Source organism: Antechinus flavipes, chromosome 4 (genome assembly GCF_016432865.1).
Source record: "Antechinus flavipes isolate AdamAnt ecotype Samford, QLD, Australia chromosome 4, AdamAnt_v2, whole genome shotgun sequence".
Classification (NCBI taxonomy): domain Eukaryota; kingdom Metazoa; phylum Chordata; class Mammalia; order Dasyuromorphia; family Dasyuridae; genus Antechinus; species Antechinus flavipes.
Window position 1 is genome coordinate 195082281 of NC_067401.1, and position 16849 is coordinate 195099129.

At 34.8% G+C, this 16849-nt stretch overlaps 1 protein-coding gene across 7 annotated transcripts in view; it reads right to left on the reverse strand.

Annotated features, from left to right (window-relative positions):
• Nucleotides 1–16849, reverse strand: part of SLC26A8 (solute carrier family 26 member 8) — a 160680-nt gene that overhangs the window by 135853 nt on the left and 7978 nt on the right. For 6 of the 7 annotated variants that reach the window (XM_051996511.1, XM_051996512.1, XM_051996507.1 and 3 more), the window contains exons 3-5: nt 16023–16162; nt 2514–2630; nt 396–577 (exon numbers count right to left, since the gene is read on the reverse strand). In XM_051996511.1, the coding sequence (XP_051852471.1) occupies nt 396–577; nt 2514–2630; nt 16023–16162 (439 nt within the window). The remainder of the gene's footprint in view (nt 1–395; nt 578–2513; nt 2631–16022; nt 16163–16849) is intronic. The other variant, XM_051996513.1, reaches the window with a different exon arrangement.

Genomic DNA, 16849 nt, shown 5'->3' on the forward strand with positions numbered 1-16849 from the left:
CTCTATCTTCCACTCAGTAATGACCTTTTCCCCAAGACTTTATACGGCACTTAACATATACTATGATTATTTTTGTGTGTGCCATATCCCTCTTCTGCTTCAGAAAGTCAGTAGTCATACATTATCTCAACTTTTTATCATTCTCCTTCTAAACCCCACTCCTAAGCATACATATACAGTATCTATATACAGTAGAAATTTATTTGATATTTGCTTAATTGGCAATAACTTCCATATATCTCAGGAGCCCCCGAAACGTAAGTCTACTCAAAAAGAAATTACTGGAGTTTCAGCAAACATTGCATTCTGCATAAAAGAATTAACTACAAGAAAGGGTAGTTTTTAACAACTTGGTTTTTCCTTGGGGAGAACTAGGGAATATAGGACATAAATACCTGGATAATCCCAGTCAGAAAGGTTACAGCTTGCATGACACTGAGAGCCTTCTCATAATCCAGGGAGTATGCTGGATCTTCAAAGTCACCCTTGACAAAAGTTCCCATCAGGAGGTGACCAGAATTGAACATTATTTTATTTAAGACATTTGCCATCAATGCACTTACAAGGAAGAAGTTTCCTGTGAAATAAACAGAATGGTTAGGCTAGAAGGTGAATCTGTCTCATTCTCTGGAGACAAGGGAGAGTGAGAAACATTGAAAACAGAATAACCAGTATCTATAATCTGAAGAAGTTCTTTTTACTGTCTGGTAGGTTTTAATTCTAAAATTGGGAGTAAGAGGTAGAAGTGAGGGAAAAGTATTGTTTTCTTATGTACTATAGCTGTTTCCAGAAGCCATATTCTTAAATTACAATAAACCCAAAGGGGCATGTGTGTGTGTGTGTGTGTATACAGAAAGACAGACAAACATGTAGATAGATCAATCAAAAGACCTCAGCCACTATATGTGTTCTTTAGGAAAATGAGCCATTATATGTGTTCTTTAGGAAAATGAGAATGAAAGGGAGTGGTGAAAAGATATTAACATAAAGCAAATCATATTAGCCTTTTAAACCTGTGACCAACATAAACCATTAAAACTAAAGAATGGAAATATCTCTTCACATGTCTATAAATTTCCATATATTTTATGTGAGTAAATCAGATTCTGTTTCCTTTCCTCTCCCACCAAAAAACCAGTTCTTTTAGCCATGTAGCCTAAGTGAAACATCTGAGCATAAACCTTCCCTCTAAAGCAGAATGCTGAGCAAAATTTTTTTCAGCCAATGTTTCTAGTAAAAGCCTCATTTCTAAAATAGAGAATTGACTCAAATTTCTAAGACTACAAACTATTCCCAATTGACAAATAGTCAAAGGATATGATTTTCAAATGATGAAATTAAAGCCATCTATAGTTATATGAAAGAATGCTCTAAATAACCATTGATTAGAGAAATGCAAATTAAGGGGCACTAATACATATTTACACCTCTCAGATTAGCTGACAGGAAAAGATAATGATGAATGTTGGAGGGGATGTGGGAAAAGTGGGACACTAATACATTGTTGTTGAAGTTGTAAAATGATTCAACCATTCTGGAGAGCAATTGAAACTAAGTCCAAACAGCTATGAAACTGTGCCTGCTCTTTGATCCAGCAATGTCTCTACTGAGTCTGTATCCCAAAAAGATCATAAAAGAGGGGAAAGAACCCAAATGTGCAATTTGTAGCAGCCTTTTTTGTAGTGGCAAGGAACTGGAAATTGAGTGGATGCCCATCAATTGGGGAATGGCTAAATAAGTTATAGTATATGGATGTAAGGGAGTATTATTGTTCTATAAGAAATGATGGCCAATTCAGAAAATCCTGGAAAAATTCCATGAACTGATGCTAAGTGAAGTGAACAGAAGCAAGAGAACATTGTACATAGCAGCAAGATTATATGATAATCAACTGTGATTTTCTTGGCTCTTTTCAACAATGAAGTGATTCAAGGCGATTCAAATAGACTTGTGATGGAGGGTGCCATCCACATCCAGAGAGAGAATGTGATGACTGAATATGGATCAAAGCATAGTATTTTCACCTTTTTAATATTGTTGTTGTTTATATTTTTGTTTCCTTGTATTTTTTCCCCTTTGACTTGATTTTTTTTTTTTTTTGCACAGCATAATGAATATGGAAATATGTTCAGAATTACACATGTTTAACTTATATCAAGATTGCTATCTTGGTGGAGGAAGAAAAGGGAGAAGAAAGAAAAATTTGGAGCACAAAAAGATGAATGTTGAAAATTATCTTTGCATATATTTGGAAAAATAAAATACTATTAAAATTTTTCTTTTTTCAAGAAAAAGAAGAAAGCTAACTAACCTTCTCTCTAAAGTTGCCTATTAAGAGACCAGAGTCAAAATGTTACAGCAGAAGTAAATATGCACATTCAATGTGGTTACATATTCTTGTTTTAATTATTCCATTTTTAAGAGAGAAATATAGTGTTTAATAGGCTTCTTAAGCTATACATACCAGCCTGGGTTAATAATAAAAGTCCCCTTTCCTCTGTCTTTGAACTCACCAATAGATACATGATGAGACGTTCCAAAAATGATATATATTATTGAGCAACAGAAAGAAGAATAGGAAATATTGAGGGGTGGGATCAACATCCTTATTAGCACAGCAAGTATCAAACCTGAAAAGTAGAAATACAATGTTTTAAGTGACTAAATACAGCTAATTTCATAAAAGCAACTTTATGTAAAACTATGTACAGTATTTTTAAATGATAGTGTAAAGCTTGGTGATTGTGTATGTTTTTGTGTGTACAGATATTTCATAAAACCTGCTAAATAACATAGGAAAAAGGCAAAGATAAAAAAATGAATTAGTTATGGCAATTACAGATTTTTTAAAAAGCTTCATATTTATATTGATTCTATACACCTTCATCTTCCTAGTCGTCAATCACTTTTAAGAAAGGAAGTATGAAACTTTAGTAAAACATATTATATATATATATCTTTGCTTAGTGTTTTTTAATTTTATTTTATATTTTAATTATTATTATTATAACTTTTTAAGGACAGAACATATGCATGGGAAATTTTTTAACATTGACCCTTGCAAACACTTCTGTTCCAATTTTTCCCTTCCTTTCCTCCACTCCCTCCCCTAGATAGCAGGCAGTTTCATACACGTTAAACATGTTAAAGTATATCTTAAATACAATATATGTGTACATATTTAAACAATTCTCTTGTTGCGCAAGAAAAATCGGATTTAGAAAGGTAAAAAATAACCTGGGAAGAAAAACAAAAATGCAAGCAAACAACAACAGAAAGAGTGTAAATGCTATGTTGTGGTCCACACTCATTTCCCAGTATTCATCCCAGCGAAAGCTGGGTGTAGCTGGTTCTGTTTATTATTGATCAATGGGAACTGAATTGGATCCTCTCATTGCCGAAGATAGCCACTTACATCAGAATTGATCTTCATATAGTATTGTTGTTGAAGTGTATAATGATCTCCTGGTTCTGCTCATTTCACTCAGCATCAATTCCAAGCCTCTCTGTATTCATCCTACTGGTCATTTCTTACAGAACAATAATATTCCATAACATTCATATGCCACAATTTATTCAGCCATCCCCCAATTGATGGGCATCCCTTCAATTTCCAGTTTCTAGCCACTTCAAAAAGGGCTGCCACAAACATTTTTGTACATGTGAGTCCCTTTCCCTCCTTTAAGATCTTTTTGGGATATAAGCCCAGTAGCACTTCGGGATCAAAGGGTATGCACAATTTGATAACTTTTTGAGCATAGTTCCAAATTGCTCTCCAGAATGGTTGGATCCACTCACAACTCTACCAACAATGCACCAGTGTCCCAGTTTTCCTACATCCCCTCCAACATCTTAGCCAATCTGAGAGGTGTGTAGTGGTATCTCAGTGTTGTCTTAATTTGCATTTCTCTGATCTTTTCATATGGAGCATCTTTTCATATGACTAGAAATAGTTTCAATTTCTTCATCTGAAAATTGTCTGTTCATATCCTTTGACCATTTATCAATTGGAGAATGGCTTGATTTTTTATATATTAGAGTCAATTCTCTCTATATTTTGGAAATGAGGCCTTTATCAGAACCTTTGATTGTAAAAATGTTTTCCCAGTTTATTGCTTCCCTTCTAATCTTGTCTGCATTAGTTTTGGTTGTACAAAAACTTTTTAACTTGATATAATTAAATTTTTCTATTTTGTGATCAATAATGATCTCTAGTTCTTGTTTGGTCCTAAATTCTTTCCTCCTCCACAGTCTGAGAGGTAAACTATCTTATGTTCTTTTAATTTATTTGTAATCTCATTCTTTATGGCTATGATCTGATTTTTCTTGTGCATCATGGTAATTGTAGAAATATGTATAGAAGAATTGCACGTTTAACATATATCGAATTACTTGCCATCTAAGAGAGGGAGTAAGGGGGAGGGAAAAATTTGATACACACAGTTTTGCAAGGGTGAATGTTGAAAACTATCTATTCATGTGTTTTGAAAATACAAAGCTTTATTAAAAAAAGATTAAAAGATCACAGATTGTTTCCAAATTAGGAAATATGACAAATTTTGATAAATTGTACCTCTGTACCAGTCCCCTTTTCTTAACTTGCTTTGTTTTTACTTCTACCATTTATTGTTTTAGTTTTCAGTTCTTTCATCACTGTTTCTGGATTCTATTGTTGACCTACTCTCTAACAAAGAGCATCTGGAGTCCAGAAGTACTGAGTTCAAATTTTGTCTCAGACAATAGTTGTGTGACTGAGCAACACATTTAACCTGTCTCAGATTTCTAATCTGTAATATGGCTATAATAATATCATACCTACCTCCCAAATTTGTTATGAGATCAAATAAGATAACATTTGTAAAGCCCTCTGCAGACCTTAAAAGTACTATATAAATTTTATATTTGCTATTCATATTCTTAATATTTTTCTTCTTATTATAAGGACATGTCAATTTGTCTCTGGACTTACATGGATAGCAGGGTCTTCAAAAAACTATTCTCCCTAGTTACAGGCCCTTTTTCTTTGGAAAAAGAACATACAAAACAAGTTGGATCTTTCTCTTCCCTTTCTGTCATTGAGGGCATTTGTCAAATACCACAGTGAGGTAAGGAGAGGCCTAGAACTGGCTCCCAGTCTCCTACTCTTGGCAAAGAATTGCTAAGTAAAACAAAGTTCTTCTTAGACAAATTAAGATATCTGAGGACAGAGAATGTAAATTTGTGACTGAGACACAGTAATGACTGCTAGACTTATTGATTATAGAAATGTTCTGCTGAGATTTAAGTTACCCATCTCTGGTGAGTAACCTGCCACCAGCAGAGGTGGGGGTCTCAGGCCATGGGATAGAATCTAAAATAAGCAGTATAGTCCAGAATGATACCTTATAGACAGTTATTTTCATGAAAGAAGGCTTAAAGAGGAAATGCTTAACCATGGCCAAAATTGTTAAATGAGTAGCAGGTGCCTAATGAAGAACAGCAAAAGCACTAACTTATAAGCCTGGTGGGACTTGCCTTAGATGTCTTACCTATTTTAAAAATGGAATTGTTTCCTGTTATAGTGAATATTTTTTAGCTTTGCATGTGATCTAAAGGGCAAAAAAGACATATGATATTAAATTCCTCTCTGAGACAGAGAAGGCCTCTTACTTTGGGAAGATTGGAGAGACTACTGAAGAAAATGGTGATTAAAGATACAGGAACTGTGGAGCACCTGCATCATATTGAGCTGACCCACATGCTTGGGTAACTTCAGATCAGTTGTCTTCAAACTTTTTTGATCATGTACTCCAAGATTAAAGTATTTTTGAGCATGTACCATTTATGTATTTACTTATTGATAAATTATATGTGTGCGCTATTGTACTATCATATAAATGATAAAATGTATAAAATTTAAAGGATGAATTAAAGATAAGATATATTTGAGCTTAGAATCAATAGGGATTTATGTGATTTATTGTATGTGACATTGCACTTGTTGCATTGTTAAACTTGCACTTAAGGAAGACCATTTTGGCAGCTATGTCAAGGAAAGATTGAAAAGAGAAGAGACTTAAGGCAGAAGATCATTTAAGAGGCTATTGAAATAGTTGAGGAGAGAGTGATAAGGGCTTTAAGTAGAGTGGGAACTGTCAGGGTAAGGAGAGGCCTAGGCAGAGATTAGCTCCAAGTCTCCTACTCTTGGCAAAGAATTACTAAGAAAGACAAAGTTCTTGGACTGCTCTAAATGACAAACTGTTATAGTGACAGTTATATTGATGGGAACTCCTCCCAGTTACTCACAATTCATTTAGTTGATCAGAGATAAAGTAGTAAGGCACATGAACAACAAGAATAGTTAAAAGCTACTAAAATTGGCTCCCCATGACTCAGAATGATCCATGCAGCTGTGGGTTAAGAAGACTAAACAGAAGCTAAGAAGAGTGCAAGGGATAATATTATAAAGAAATTTTTTTCAAAATAAAAAAAATAAACAAACAAAGAAAGACTTGGGTTTATATTCCATCTTAGAAGAGTTATATGTTTATGGGTATATCCTATGAGCCTCAGTTTCTTCATTTACAAAATAGGAATAATAACATTTACTGATCTCATAAGATTTAAATATGACAACGAATGTAAAGTGCTTTGCAAACATTAGGGAACTATATAAACATGAGTTACCATCATCATCATCATTATCATCAGAGATGTATATGCAACTATGCCATCATGGCACAACCTCTCTAAAATCTCACCTGTGTATGTACTTTGCTGGAGAAACCATAACCGGAAGGTCAAGCTGACAAATATCTTGAGCAGAAGGCAAGAGGCAAGGTACAGATTGAATTCTCTAGTGTTCTTTAGAGATTGCTGGAATGAAAAAGCCTTCAAGTATTTGGACCAGCTGTCTCATACTTATACTGGCTTTTTCTGCTCCAGCTCAGAGAAGCTAAGAACAATCTCGAACCAAGAAAATGTTGACTTACCAGAAGCTATCTATCATAGTCATCTGCTAATGACTCACATATACTAAGACTCATTATCCCATCCACAATTTGGAGATCTTGGCTATCTCTGAAAAGTTCTAAAACTATGCATAGGTTGTTTTAGGTATGAAAGGACAACAACCCTTTAACCTATCATCTGAAAATTATATATTAAATTGGACAATATTAGCTAGAAATGGATGGTTGTGAATTCAGCACATACTACGGGCCAGGGAAAGACAAACTGAATGTAGATGCCATAACTTACATTAGATTCTCAGAGGGGTATGAGAAAACTTTATTGCATTTTTTTTACCTAGTTCTTGCCATTTATAGGATATTTTATCTACCTTTTCAATAGTTCCATGGTTAGAATGCTCTTATTCCTTACCACCACCTTCTGGCTTCCTTCTAGATCAATTCAAAGACCAGCTTCTTCAAAAGGCCTTTCTCAGCCCTTCTCCAACTTTCACCCTCTGAGTATCTTTGTGTGTAAAATGCAAAAAAAAAAAAAAAATACATCTGGGCACTTTCTGTGAAGGCAGGGAATGCACCAGACTGGAATTTGAAAGCCCAGTTAATCTTTGAAAAGGCTCATTTTGGATTTCTGGGAGGGAGAGATAGTCGACTTGAAAACTCCCCTCACAGAGCCCCTGAGATATCAGGAACTTGTACCTAGTTTATATTTGTTAAATGTTGTGTCTGTGCAGTCAGTATTTGTGACTTGTCTGTCTCTTGTGCTGATTTAAGGAGTTCTGTTAAATTTTAAAAACAATGAGGAATTTGGCAATTGCTCATTTTCAATACTGCAAAGGTGCCTAGCACCAAAAAAAAAAAAAAAAAATGCTGTATGAGTGTTAACTTCTTATTGGACTTAATTGTAACCTGTTTGCTGTAACCTATTTGCACTAATTTGGAAAAAAAAAAAAAAAGAACAGAGAAAGCTTGTATGCTTTTAAAATCTGGGAGAAAAGCAGTCTTTTTGAAAACCTGTTAGAAAAAAAAAGGGGGCAATAAAACCTTATCTGAATCAAGTTGCAGTTCTGAATGGGGGGAAGTAAAAGAACAAAACAAACTGATGTCAATTGCTTTGAAGAGAAAAAAATGCTGCAAAAGAATAGCCTCCTCATTTAGTCAAACATCTAAGAACCAGTTTAAAATATATATATATGTGTGTGTGTGTGTGTGTGTGTGTGTGTGTGTGTATGTGTGTATATATATATATATATGTATAACACAAACATACAAATAGTTATTCGGTTTGTCTGCAACATTTAATTAGAATTTAGGGAAATTAACTTAAGTGGGAAAAAGGATATGGCTTATTGTTCTATTGAATTTGGGGAGCTTAGTTTTTTTTAAAGTGGTATTGTGATTCTGAAGTTGTGGGAGATAGCTACTATTGCTTTGTGCATGCTAAATCTGTTTATTCTGGGTATAAGGTCTTAGGAATTTGTCTTAATATTGAACCATTACTACTGAAAGATATAGTTTTTTTAAAAGCTGTATTTGATTTGATTCAGTTTAACAATAGGTTGTTAAAAACAAAGTCCTGATAATTTACCTGAAGAGGTCATATATCCCCTAATTAGATGAAGTATGTCACCTTCCTAAAACATGTTGGATAATTTGTAAACATTATAAGTTATGCTTTAAAATTTTGTCAGCTCTTTTGAGCATGTTTCTGAACTTTATGGAGTTATTTAGTTGTTAATATTGTGAATTTTAAAAGTTTTGAAGAAAAAGAAAATTAATGAAAGGAGAAAAGAGGTGATTTTACATACATGGAACAAGAAATATTGATTTGTAGAAACAATTGACAGTTTGAATGAATTATCTAGTTAGAATATCACATGGATAAAATTCCTTTATGTGAGATTGAGATATTCTATATTCTGTATGAGTTTTAATTGATTGTATTGACTCATCTTAAAGTGTACCCATTATCTAAAGGAATTCTGAGAATAATAGTTTTTGCCTTTGGCCCTTTGAACATGTTTCTGTTATGGACAATACACAATTTAGAATTTTTCTATGTATTGGGCATTTTAAAAGCAAAATGATTTGTGTAAAGTTGACCTTATAAACCATCTATTCAAATATAAATATGAAAGATAAGCTGTGAACTTTCTGGGATGAATCTCTTATTGTTATCAATACAAGGTCGTAGTAAATATCTATTTAGGATTCATCTGAAGCTTTGATTGATGAGATTTGTTATTGGAAGTAAAATCTCTTGGGACTATATCTGATATTATTTGGTAGTTTTAAATTCAAGTATAACTGTCTGATAGAATCAGAATCAAGCCAGCGTTCTACTATCTGAAAGTTACTGGGACAATTACCTGAAGTAAAACTGAGTTAAGGCTATTTTATCCTGTGTCATGTATGTGCTGAAGAATTAGTTTTGATTGATTATATTGTAGCCATGTCCCTGCTTTTTCCTCCTCTAGATGATTTCTATAATCAAAACAAATAGTCAATAGAAATCATTAATACAATTCAATTATGTAATATTTCTCTGTTTCCAATCTGACATATAATTATATAGTCATTATATCCTAAATACTTAGGCAAATGAATATTTAGCTTAGTCATCTATCAGTTACTAGATATTTACATCTGTAGATATTCAGGTCCTTAAAAGTTTCTAAAATAATGAAAGGACAATTGACACGATTGTCTGTGAGATCTAACTACTGTTTTGTTTATTGGGACTATGGCTGACACATCTTTAATATTTGTCTGTCCTTTCTGTAAGAAATGACCAACAGGATGATTTCAGAAAGGCCTGGAGAGACTTAGATGAACTGGATGCTGAGTGAAAAGAGCAGGACCAGGAGATCATTATGTACTTCAACAACAATACTATATGATGATCAATTCTGATGAACGTGGCTCTCTTCAACAATGAGATGAACCAAATCAATTCCATTTGTTCAATAATGAAGAGAACCAGCTACACCCAGAGAAAGAACTATGGGAAATGAATATGAATGTAGCATTTCCAATTCCTCTGTTTTTGTCTGCTTGCATTTTTTATTTCCTTCACAGGTTAATTGTACATTATTTCAAAGTCTGATTCTTCTTGTGCAGCAAAATAATTGTATGAATATATATACATATATTGCATTTAACATATACTTTAACATGTTAAATATGTCTACCTGCCATCTCAGGGAGGGGGTGGGGGGAAGGAGGGGAAAAATTGAAACAAAAGGTTTTGCAATTGTCAATGCTGAAAAATTACCCATGAATATATCTTGTAAATAAAGTTATAATAACAAAAAATAAAAGCTATAATAATTTTAAAAAAATAAAAAATAAAAACAAAACAAAACAAAAACAGCAAAAAAACTCCCCATTTGTCTGTCCTGTGACACAAACATGTTTGCTTACATGGGAAGTAGGTGGCCAATCTATATTGGCCTTTCCACATCTTGTAACAGTCCTTATGAACCGGCCTTTTTGTCTCAGACTGTTCTAACTTTTGTTAGATTCGGTTTTTTATTTTAGATTTTGGTCAAGTTACAGCTGTATTAATCTATTTCTGGGACCTAGATCAACCCATTGGATGCATACCACATCGTACAGCCCCCCTTCCCTCCCTCCCCCCTCCCCCCTGGAAGAAGATTCAATTCTGCACTCATTCTCAGCAGGAAGCAATTTCAGAAGATAAGACTGTCGCCCCTGCCCCTAATGGACTTTGAGTCCCAATGATTTAGGGAAAACTAGAACTGGTTGATAAATGACTGTCAAATCCTGACTGGATCCCTTATTATAATGTATTTAGGATGAGAAATATTGGGTTAAAATTTGGGTAAATGTTGTTGTAAAGGATGCTTATAGTATATATCTTCATTATCTAAATGAACACAGTGTTCCTTCAGAACATATATTTGAGGGATATTTAGATAAGTTCCAGGGTAGAAAACTGTACTAGTGTGTTATGTATAGGAACTTTGATTCACTTTCTTTTTTTTCCTTTCTTTTTTTTTTTTAATAGTGATCAAAGTATATATTTTTATTTTTATTTATTTTTTTAAATAACTTTTTATTGATAGAACGCATGCCAGGGTAATTTTTTACAGCATTATCCCTTGCATTCACTTCTGTTCTGATTTTTCCCCTCCCTCCCTCCACCCCTTCCCCCGGATGGCAAGCAGTCCTTTACATGTTGAATGGGTTGCAGTATATCCTAGATACAATATATGTATGCAGAACCAAACAGTTTTTTTGTTGCACAGGGAGAATTGGATTCAGAAGGTAAAAATAACCCGGGAAGAAAAACAAAAATGCATTTGATTCACTTTCAATACTTTTATGTGTGATGGCTACTTGACAATTGGAGTCTCTATTTATTCCCCCTTGGATGATAAAACAAAAGGGGAGGATAAGAGATAAGGGACCAAGGGAGAGGTGGGAAGTGGATTTGACAAAAGTTAAACTTTAGGCAGCAGGTTACAGGTATCTCTCTGGCCACCATGGTAATCCTTCCCACAACCTCCTAACCCTGCCTAACCCTGTTCAGCCTGTACCACCCCTAGTGTCACCAGTTCCTGTTCACTTTGCCTCAGGCATTACTGCCCCTCCTAACCCACCAATTGAAATTGGAAGCCCTCCCAGCAGTCCTTTTTTGTCTTTACTCCTTGCTTGGTTTATTATTTTTACATTCATTTTTAAATCCCAGGTAGACTGTGATTGCTGGCTCCACTTTAGCTTTGAACCCCCTTATTCTGTTGCAATTTCCCTGGCAGTCTCAGTTTCTGGGACCATTTTCTTAATTTATCTGTTCTTGGGAACAACCAGAAATCACCCTTGGAAATCTCTAATTCACTCCTCCAGTCCTATCACCCCAGTTCCTTGAATTAATATTTCAGCATCTTTGAAGGACGTTGCAGTTTGGTATCAGGCCCCTGAAGGGTGAAGGTTTGGTGAGGGTCTGCTAAGTGTGCATACTCCCACACTCTGCTCAGTAATCCGGATTCTTTCTGTATCCTAGTAGAAGTGTTCCTTAGCCTGTCTGTTCTTCCAGGTGGGAACAGATGGAGCCATTTGAAGTCTCACCTTTCCCCCTTGGAATCTGTCTGACAGCCTAACTCTAGGATTAGAACTGGCTAGTACAACTGCCTTGAGCACTGTTGCTTCTACTACAAGCAGATGCTTAGTTAAGTGCACAACTGATTGCAGACCTAACTCACATTGAATTGTCCTTCTCAAACTGGATTGCCTGGCTGATGCTATTCTTGCAACAGAGAAGCCTCTGTGCTGCCCTAAACAAGGAATGCTGTTAACAATTCTGGGGTTATCAGGGAGAGACTTGCCCTCATCATAGCTCCTTGCATCTTTCCTAATCTTATTTGCCTTATCCACTCCCAGATAGAGTTGGTCAAAGTCATGGTGCTGAGACTCTCCAAGATAAGTAAAGGATTTGAATATTCAGGCCCTGAAATACCATTGAGTCATAAAACTCATAAAGCATTTATCTCAAATACTTGCTGGGACAATTACCCCTTTGTTTGAGTATTGAGCCTTCCCTTTATCCCCACTCCAGCCTTTCTGTCTTCTTCCCTCAATCTTCTTATCTTGATCTTCATTCTGTCAGGACTAAGTTATGATCCTTTTCTGGAACTATGGACTGTCTGAGATATCTTCCAGGAGTTGGAGATAAGAGATTTGAATTCTGCAGAGAATTTGGTGTAGAGGAAGGGGGGAAACTGGAGATGATGGTCCACTGGACAGAGGAATGGTAGAGAAAATTTGAGAGAGTCAGGAGTATAGCTTGAATAGGGATATGGCCTTGATTTCCTTCTAAAGCTGGAAAATTGGGGATAAACTAGTTAATCTAGGACTAGAAGTATTTGCAAAATGTTCATGGATTCCAGGGATGGATTAAACTTGAATGAAGAAGAATGAAGAGGTTTCTGGAGTGTGGTAAAAAAAGTAAAGGAAAGAGTTAAGAATGTATCTTGGGCAAAAATGTAAACCTGTTACATAGAAATGTGTGCTGTGATATAGAGACCAAGAACCTTAACAAATCAAGAAGAAAAATATCAAAGGTTAGGGTGACACTTTTTCTGGGCAGAGTACATCTGGAGTACTGAGTTCAATTCTGAGCACTACCTTTAAGAAAATATTAGTACAATGGATAAGGTGCTGAACCTGAATTCAGGAAGATTCCTCTTCAAGAATTCAAATTACTTTTAAATTTTCCAAAGTGCTTTACATACATTACCTAATTTAATCCTTGCAACAATCCTAAAAGGTAAGTACCATTATTATCCTCATTTTACAGATAAGGAAATTAGAGAGGTTAAGTATCTTGTCCAGGGTCATATAGATAGTAAGTGTCTGAAGTTGGATTTGAATTTGGGTATTCCTAATTCCAGAACAATTCATTATGGTATCTATATTCCTACAAGAACACTTCAAAGGTATAGTTTGAGGTAGGAAATGGAGTATAATATATAAAGAACAACTAGTTGGCCAGTTTGACTGGAATGCAGAGTACATTGTGGTAAATATTACAAAGAAAGACTGAGATTACAAAGAACAATACATGTCAGGGCAAGGATTTTATATTTTATTTTAGAGGCAATAGAAAATCACTAATGATGTTTTGTAGAGGAGTGAAATGCTTAGATTTATGTTTTATTTGGTAGAGGACATATTGGAGACGAGAGAAATTGGAGATAGGAAGATTATTCCAGAAGCTACTGTAATAATCCAAGTGAGAGGTGTTGAGGGCTTGAATAGGACCAAACAAGGCATCTCTTTCCTCCATCCAGCAATTTTCCCAACATATGTTAAAATTATTCATGTATACCTAGCTTTGCTTGATGACCATATGATTATTGTCAAATGGAAGACCTAGCTTGCCCAAAGTATTTGTTACATATGAAAGATGTCTAGCACAGAATCCATATGGAAGTATTACTTATAGACCATGAGGTCCTCCAAATGTTCCAGCTTGTTAATGACATTGTACTTGGCAGAGAATTGAATTGGGAGAAAATAAGCAAACTAGATTGCTTTGATGAAACTGTGCAGTTTTAAAAATAATTCCAAGTTTCTTTATTAAGCAAAGGTCCATTTTTTAAGACCAATATTCTTCCAATGATACTATATGGCTACAAATCATGAAATGACAGTTTCTGCAGAATTACAGTTACAGGTCACCCAAAGGAAAAATGGAAAGACAAGGAGTTAATGTGAATTGGCTATAAAAAAATACTAAGCACTAAGAATAATGTAAAAGATGTCAAAAGAGTTGTACAGTCAGAATGGGAAATAGGCTAGCGACCTCGAAAGAGGAGCAATGGATGGGACATCCTACATCCTTCTACCAGACCCCCAATTGTCAGAAGATCTAGAAGATCACAGTGCTTTGGATGCAAATTTTCTATTTCCCCAAAAGTTTATGCAAGAACCTAAACAAGTCACAGTAGATGTAAAGGCATGAGTGGATGGCTATAACCTATATCACTGGAGGGAGTTTAATCACAGATCCATCAAAGTATTGCAGTCTCTGCCTTTCTTCCCTATTTGTTTATTTAACATTATAAGCTCCTCCTATAGACACTTAATTTATAGGCAGGCCATAGCCTGCAGCACAGTAAGGATACCTTTAAAAACTCAAAGACTTGTCCTTGTTGCTCAAGGGAAGTTTATGAGAGGTACTTTGCATTACTCTGACAAATGAAGTGTTTATTTCCAAATTAAACTGGGTTGCAAGAAGGCATTGAAAAGTGAAACAGATAAAAAAAAAAATAAGGCTAGCACTTTTAAAGTAAGATTTTACTAATGTGACTTTTTCTTACCTCAAAATTTCAAATACCTAATTTGGTCAACATGGGGACTAATCTGACACAGATTAAAGATCCTTTATAATTTAGGAAATAGTCTTTGAAAACAATCAACTCAGTGTTTCCAAATTTTACTAGACTCAAGTTGACAACAGATATTGAGGCTATGCTGAGGTTTATATTCTTCCAGAATAATGTGCAAAAATGGATCAGTGTCAACAGAAGTGATTCTTGAGTGCCCTCCATCAGTACTGTAATAAAGAATTGACTCTATTACTACCTATATATAGTATAGTAGTCTGCGTATTTTTAAAAGGATAACACATTAAAGAACTGTTCCCATAATTGAAGATGTTTCAAAAATGATCAATTTGAGCTGATACTATAAGGGTGTGTGGAGGTGGAGAATTTATAGCTCAAGTATATTTTAATCAGTAACTGTTAGCTAGATTATCTGAAGCCTGGAGGCTTCAGTTTCAGCTTCTCTGGAGTCACATGATTTTAGATAAGGCCTGGACTACATTCCATTGTCCAAAGAAGGAACTAAAAGTATATGTGGCCAGAGGAGCTATACCATCATCTTATTTACTGCATTCTACTAACCAAATAAGGGAATAAAGACTTATGTGGCCAATCATAACATATAGAGGGTAGCATCTTTGGGGTTCTTTGTCTGAAATGTATAAAAACTGTGAGCACTCTCAAGGGAGCGGGCCCTCAGTGAGACTGCCCTACCATTCATGAGTTGCTATAATAAAAAACCTTTTCTGCTTTCTACTTTGAGTGAACTCTGAATAATTACTTCTTGGTAGAGGTCTTTTGCATTCCACACAAGGGTAAACTGGATGGCTCTGGGCCAAAGACTTTGTGTCAAAGGCTTCAGAATAGCTATGAGATGCTCTGGGAATATTTTAAGAAACCCCTAAACTTTCTGAATACTTTTAGTTTGGAGGAGCTACATGATACCTACTTCTAATCTAAGCTAATCTTAGAAGAATTGAGAAGGGGAAATTTCAGCATTATTTGGAATATATCTTTTGGAAGGTTCTCAGAGTTCCAGAATGAATTGAATTTTCCAAAGTCATGTCAGAGAGAATTAGAAAATTAACAAGTAGTCAAATGAATGATGGTAAAATGTATAAATTAACTTTCCTTATTATTCAACCAGCACAAATCATTACTTACCATGAAAGAGGGCAAGGTTCTAAGTCCAGGGATCCCTGCCTCTACTTCACAACTTCCTTACCTTGGGGAACCTGTACAAGGCCAACATTTAAACCAGCAAGTAAATCTCCAAGAAGCCAGTCCTTGAACTGATATACACACATCCATTCTAGGAAGGGAAAGATGCCAAAAATGACTTTCTTAAATCTCTTCCATGAGCAGCTATGAAGAAGCAGAATAGTTCTAATTAGAATTCAAAAGACATGTAGTCTTTTCCACTTTTCTCTATGTCACCCTCCCTTTCCTATACATATCAGTTGTGTGAGCTATTCAAGAATTGGGCACTGTTAATCCCTAAATGCAGATCAGATCTGTATTCTGTTTAATGTTAAACATGCTGGTGGAGAACATTAATTTAATTGTATGAAAGTTTTTGAGCCTTGAACTTGTACCAGATGAAGAAAAGAACACTCAGTCCTTTTACTTTCTTCCCATGATAATATTTAGGATTAAAGAAAAGAGATGTCTAATGGAAGAGACTGAACTTTTGTTTCTCTCTACTAATGAGGAAACAGATGAGGTACTACATTTACTCTCAAGGTAATCAATTAATATTTTTACCTAGCCCTTCATGTTTATACTTTACACTTTAATAGTTTAATTTTAACCCTTTCCCTGGTATTTAGAACAAAATCATAAGTGCTATGTCTTTGTTCTAGAACATAAAGAAATTTGCAGAATATAGATAAATTACAGTCTTAAAGTTTGAGAAATTTGAAAAACACAGGAAGACAAGAAGAGCACTAATACATATAGTTACTATATCATTACCTGTGCTATAAAGAGGGATAATGGCACAAGTAAATTTAAAAAATAATTTAAAATCATATTTAATATTTTGCTCAATTA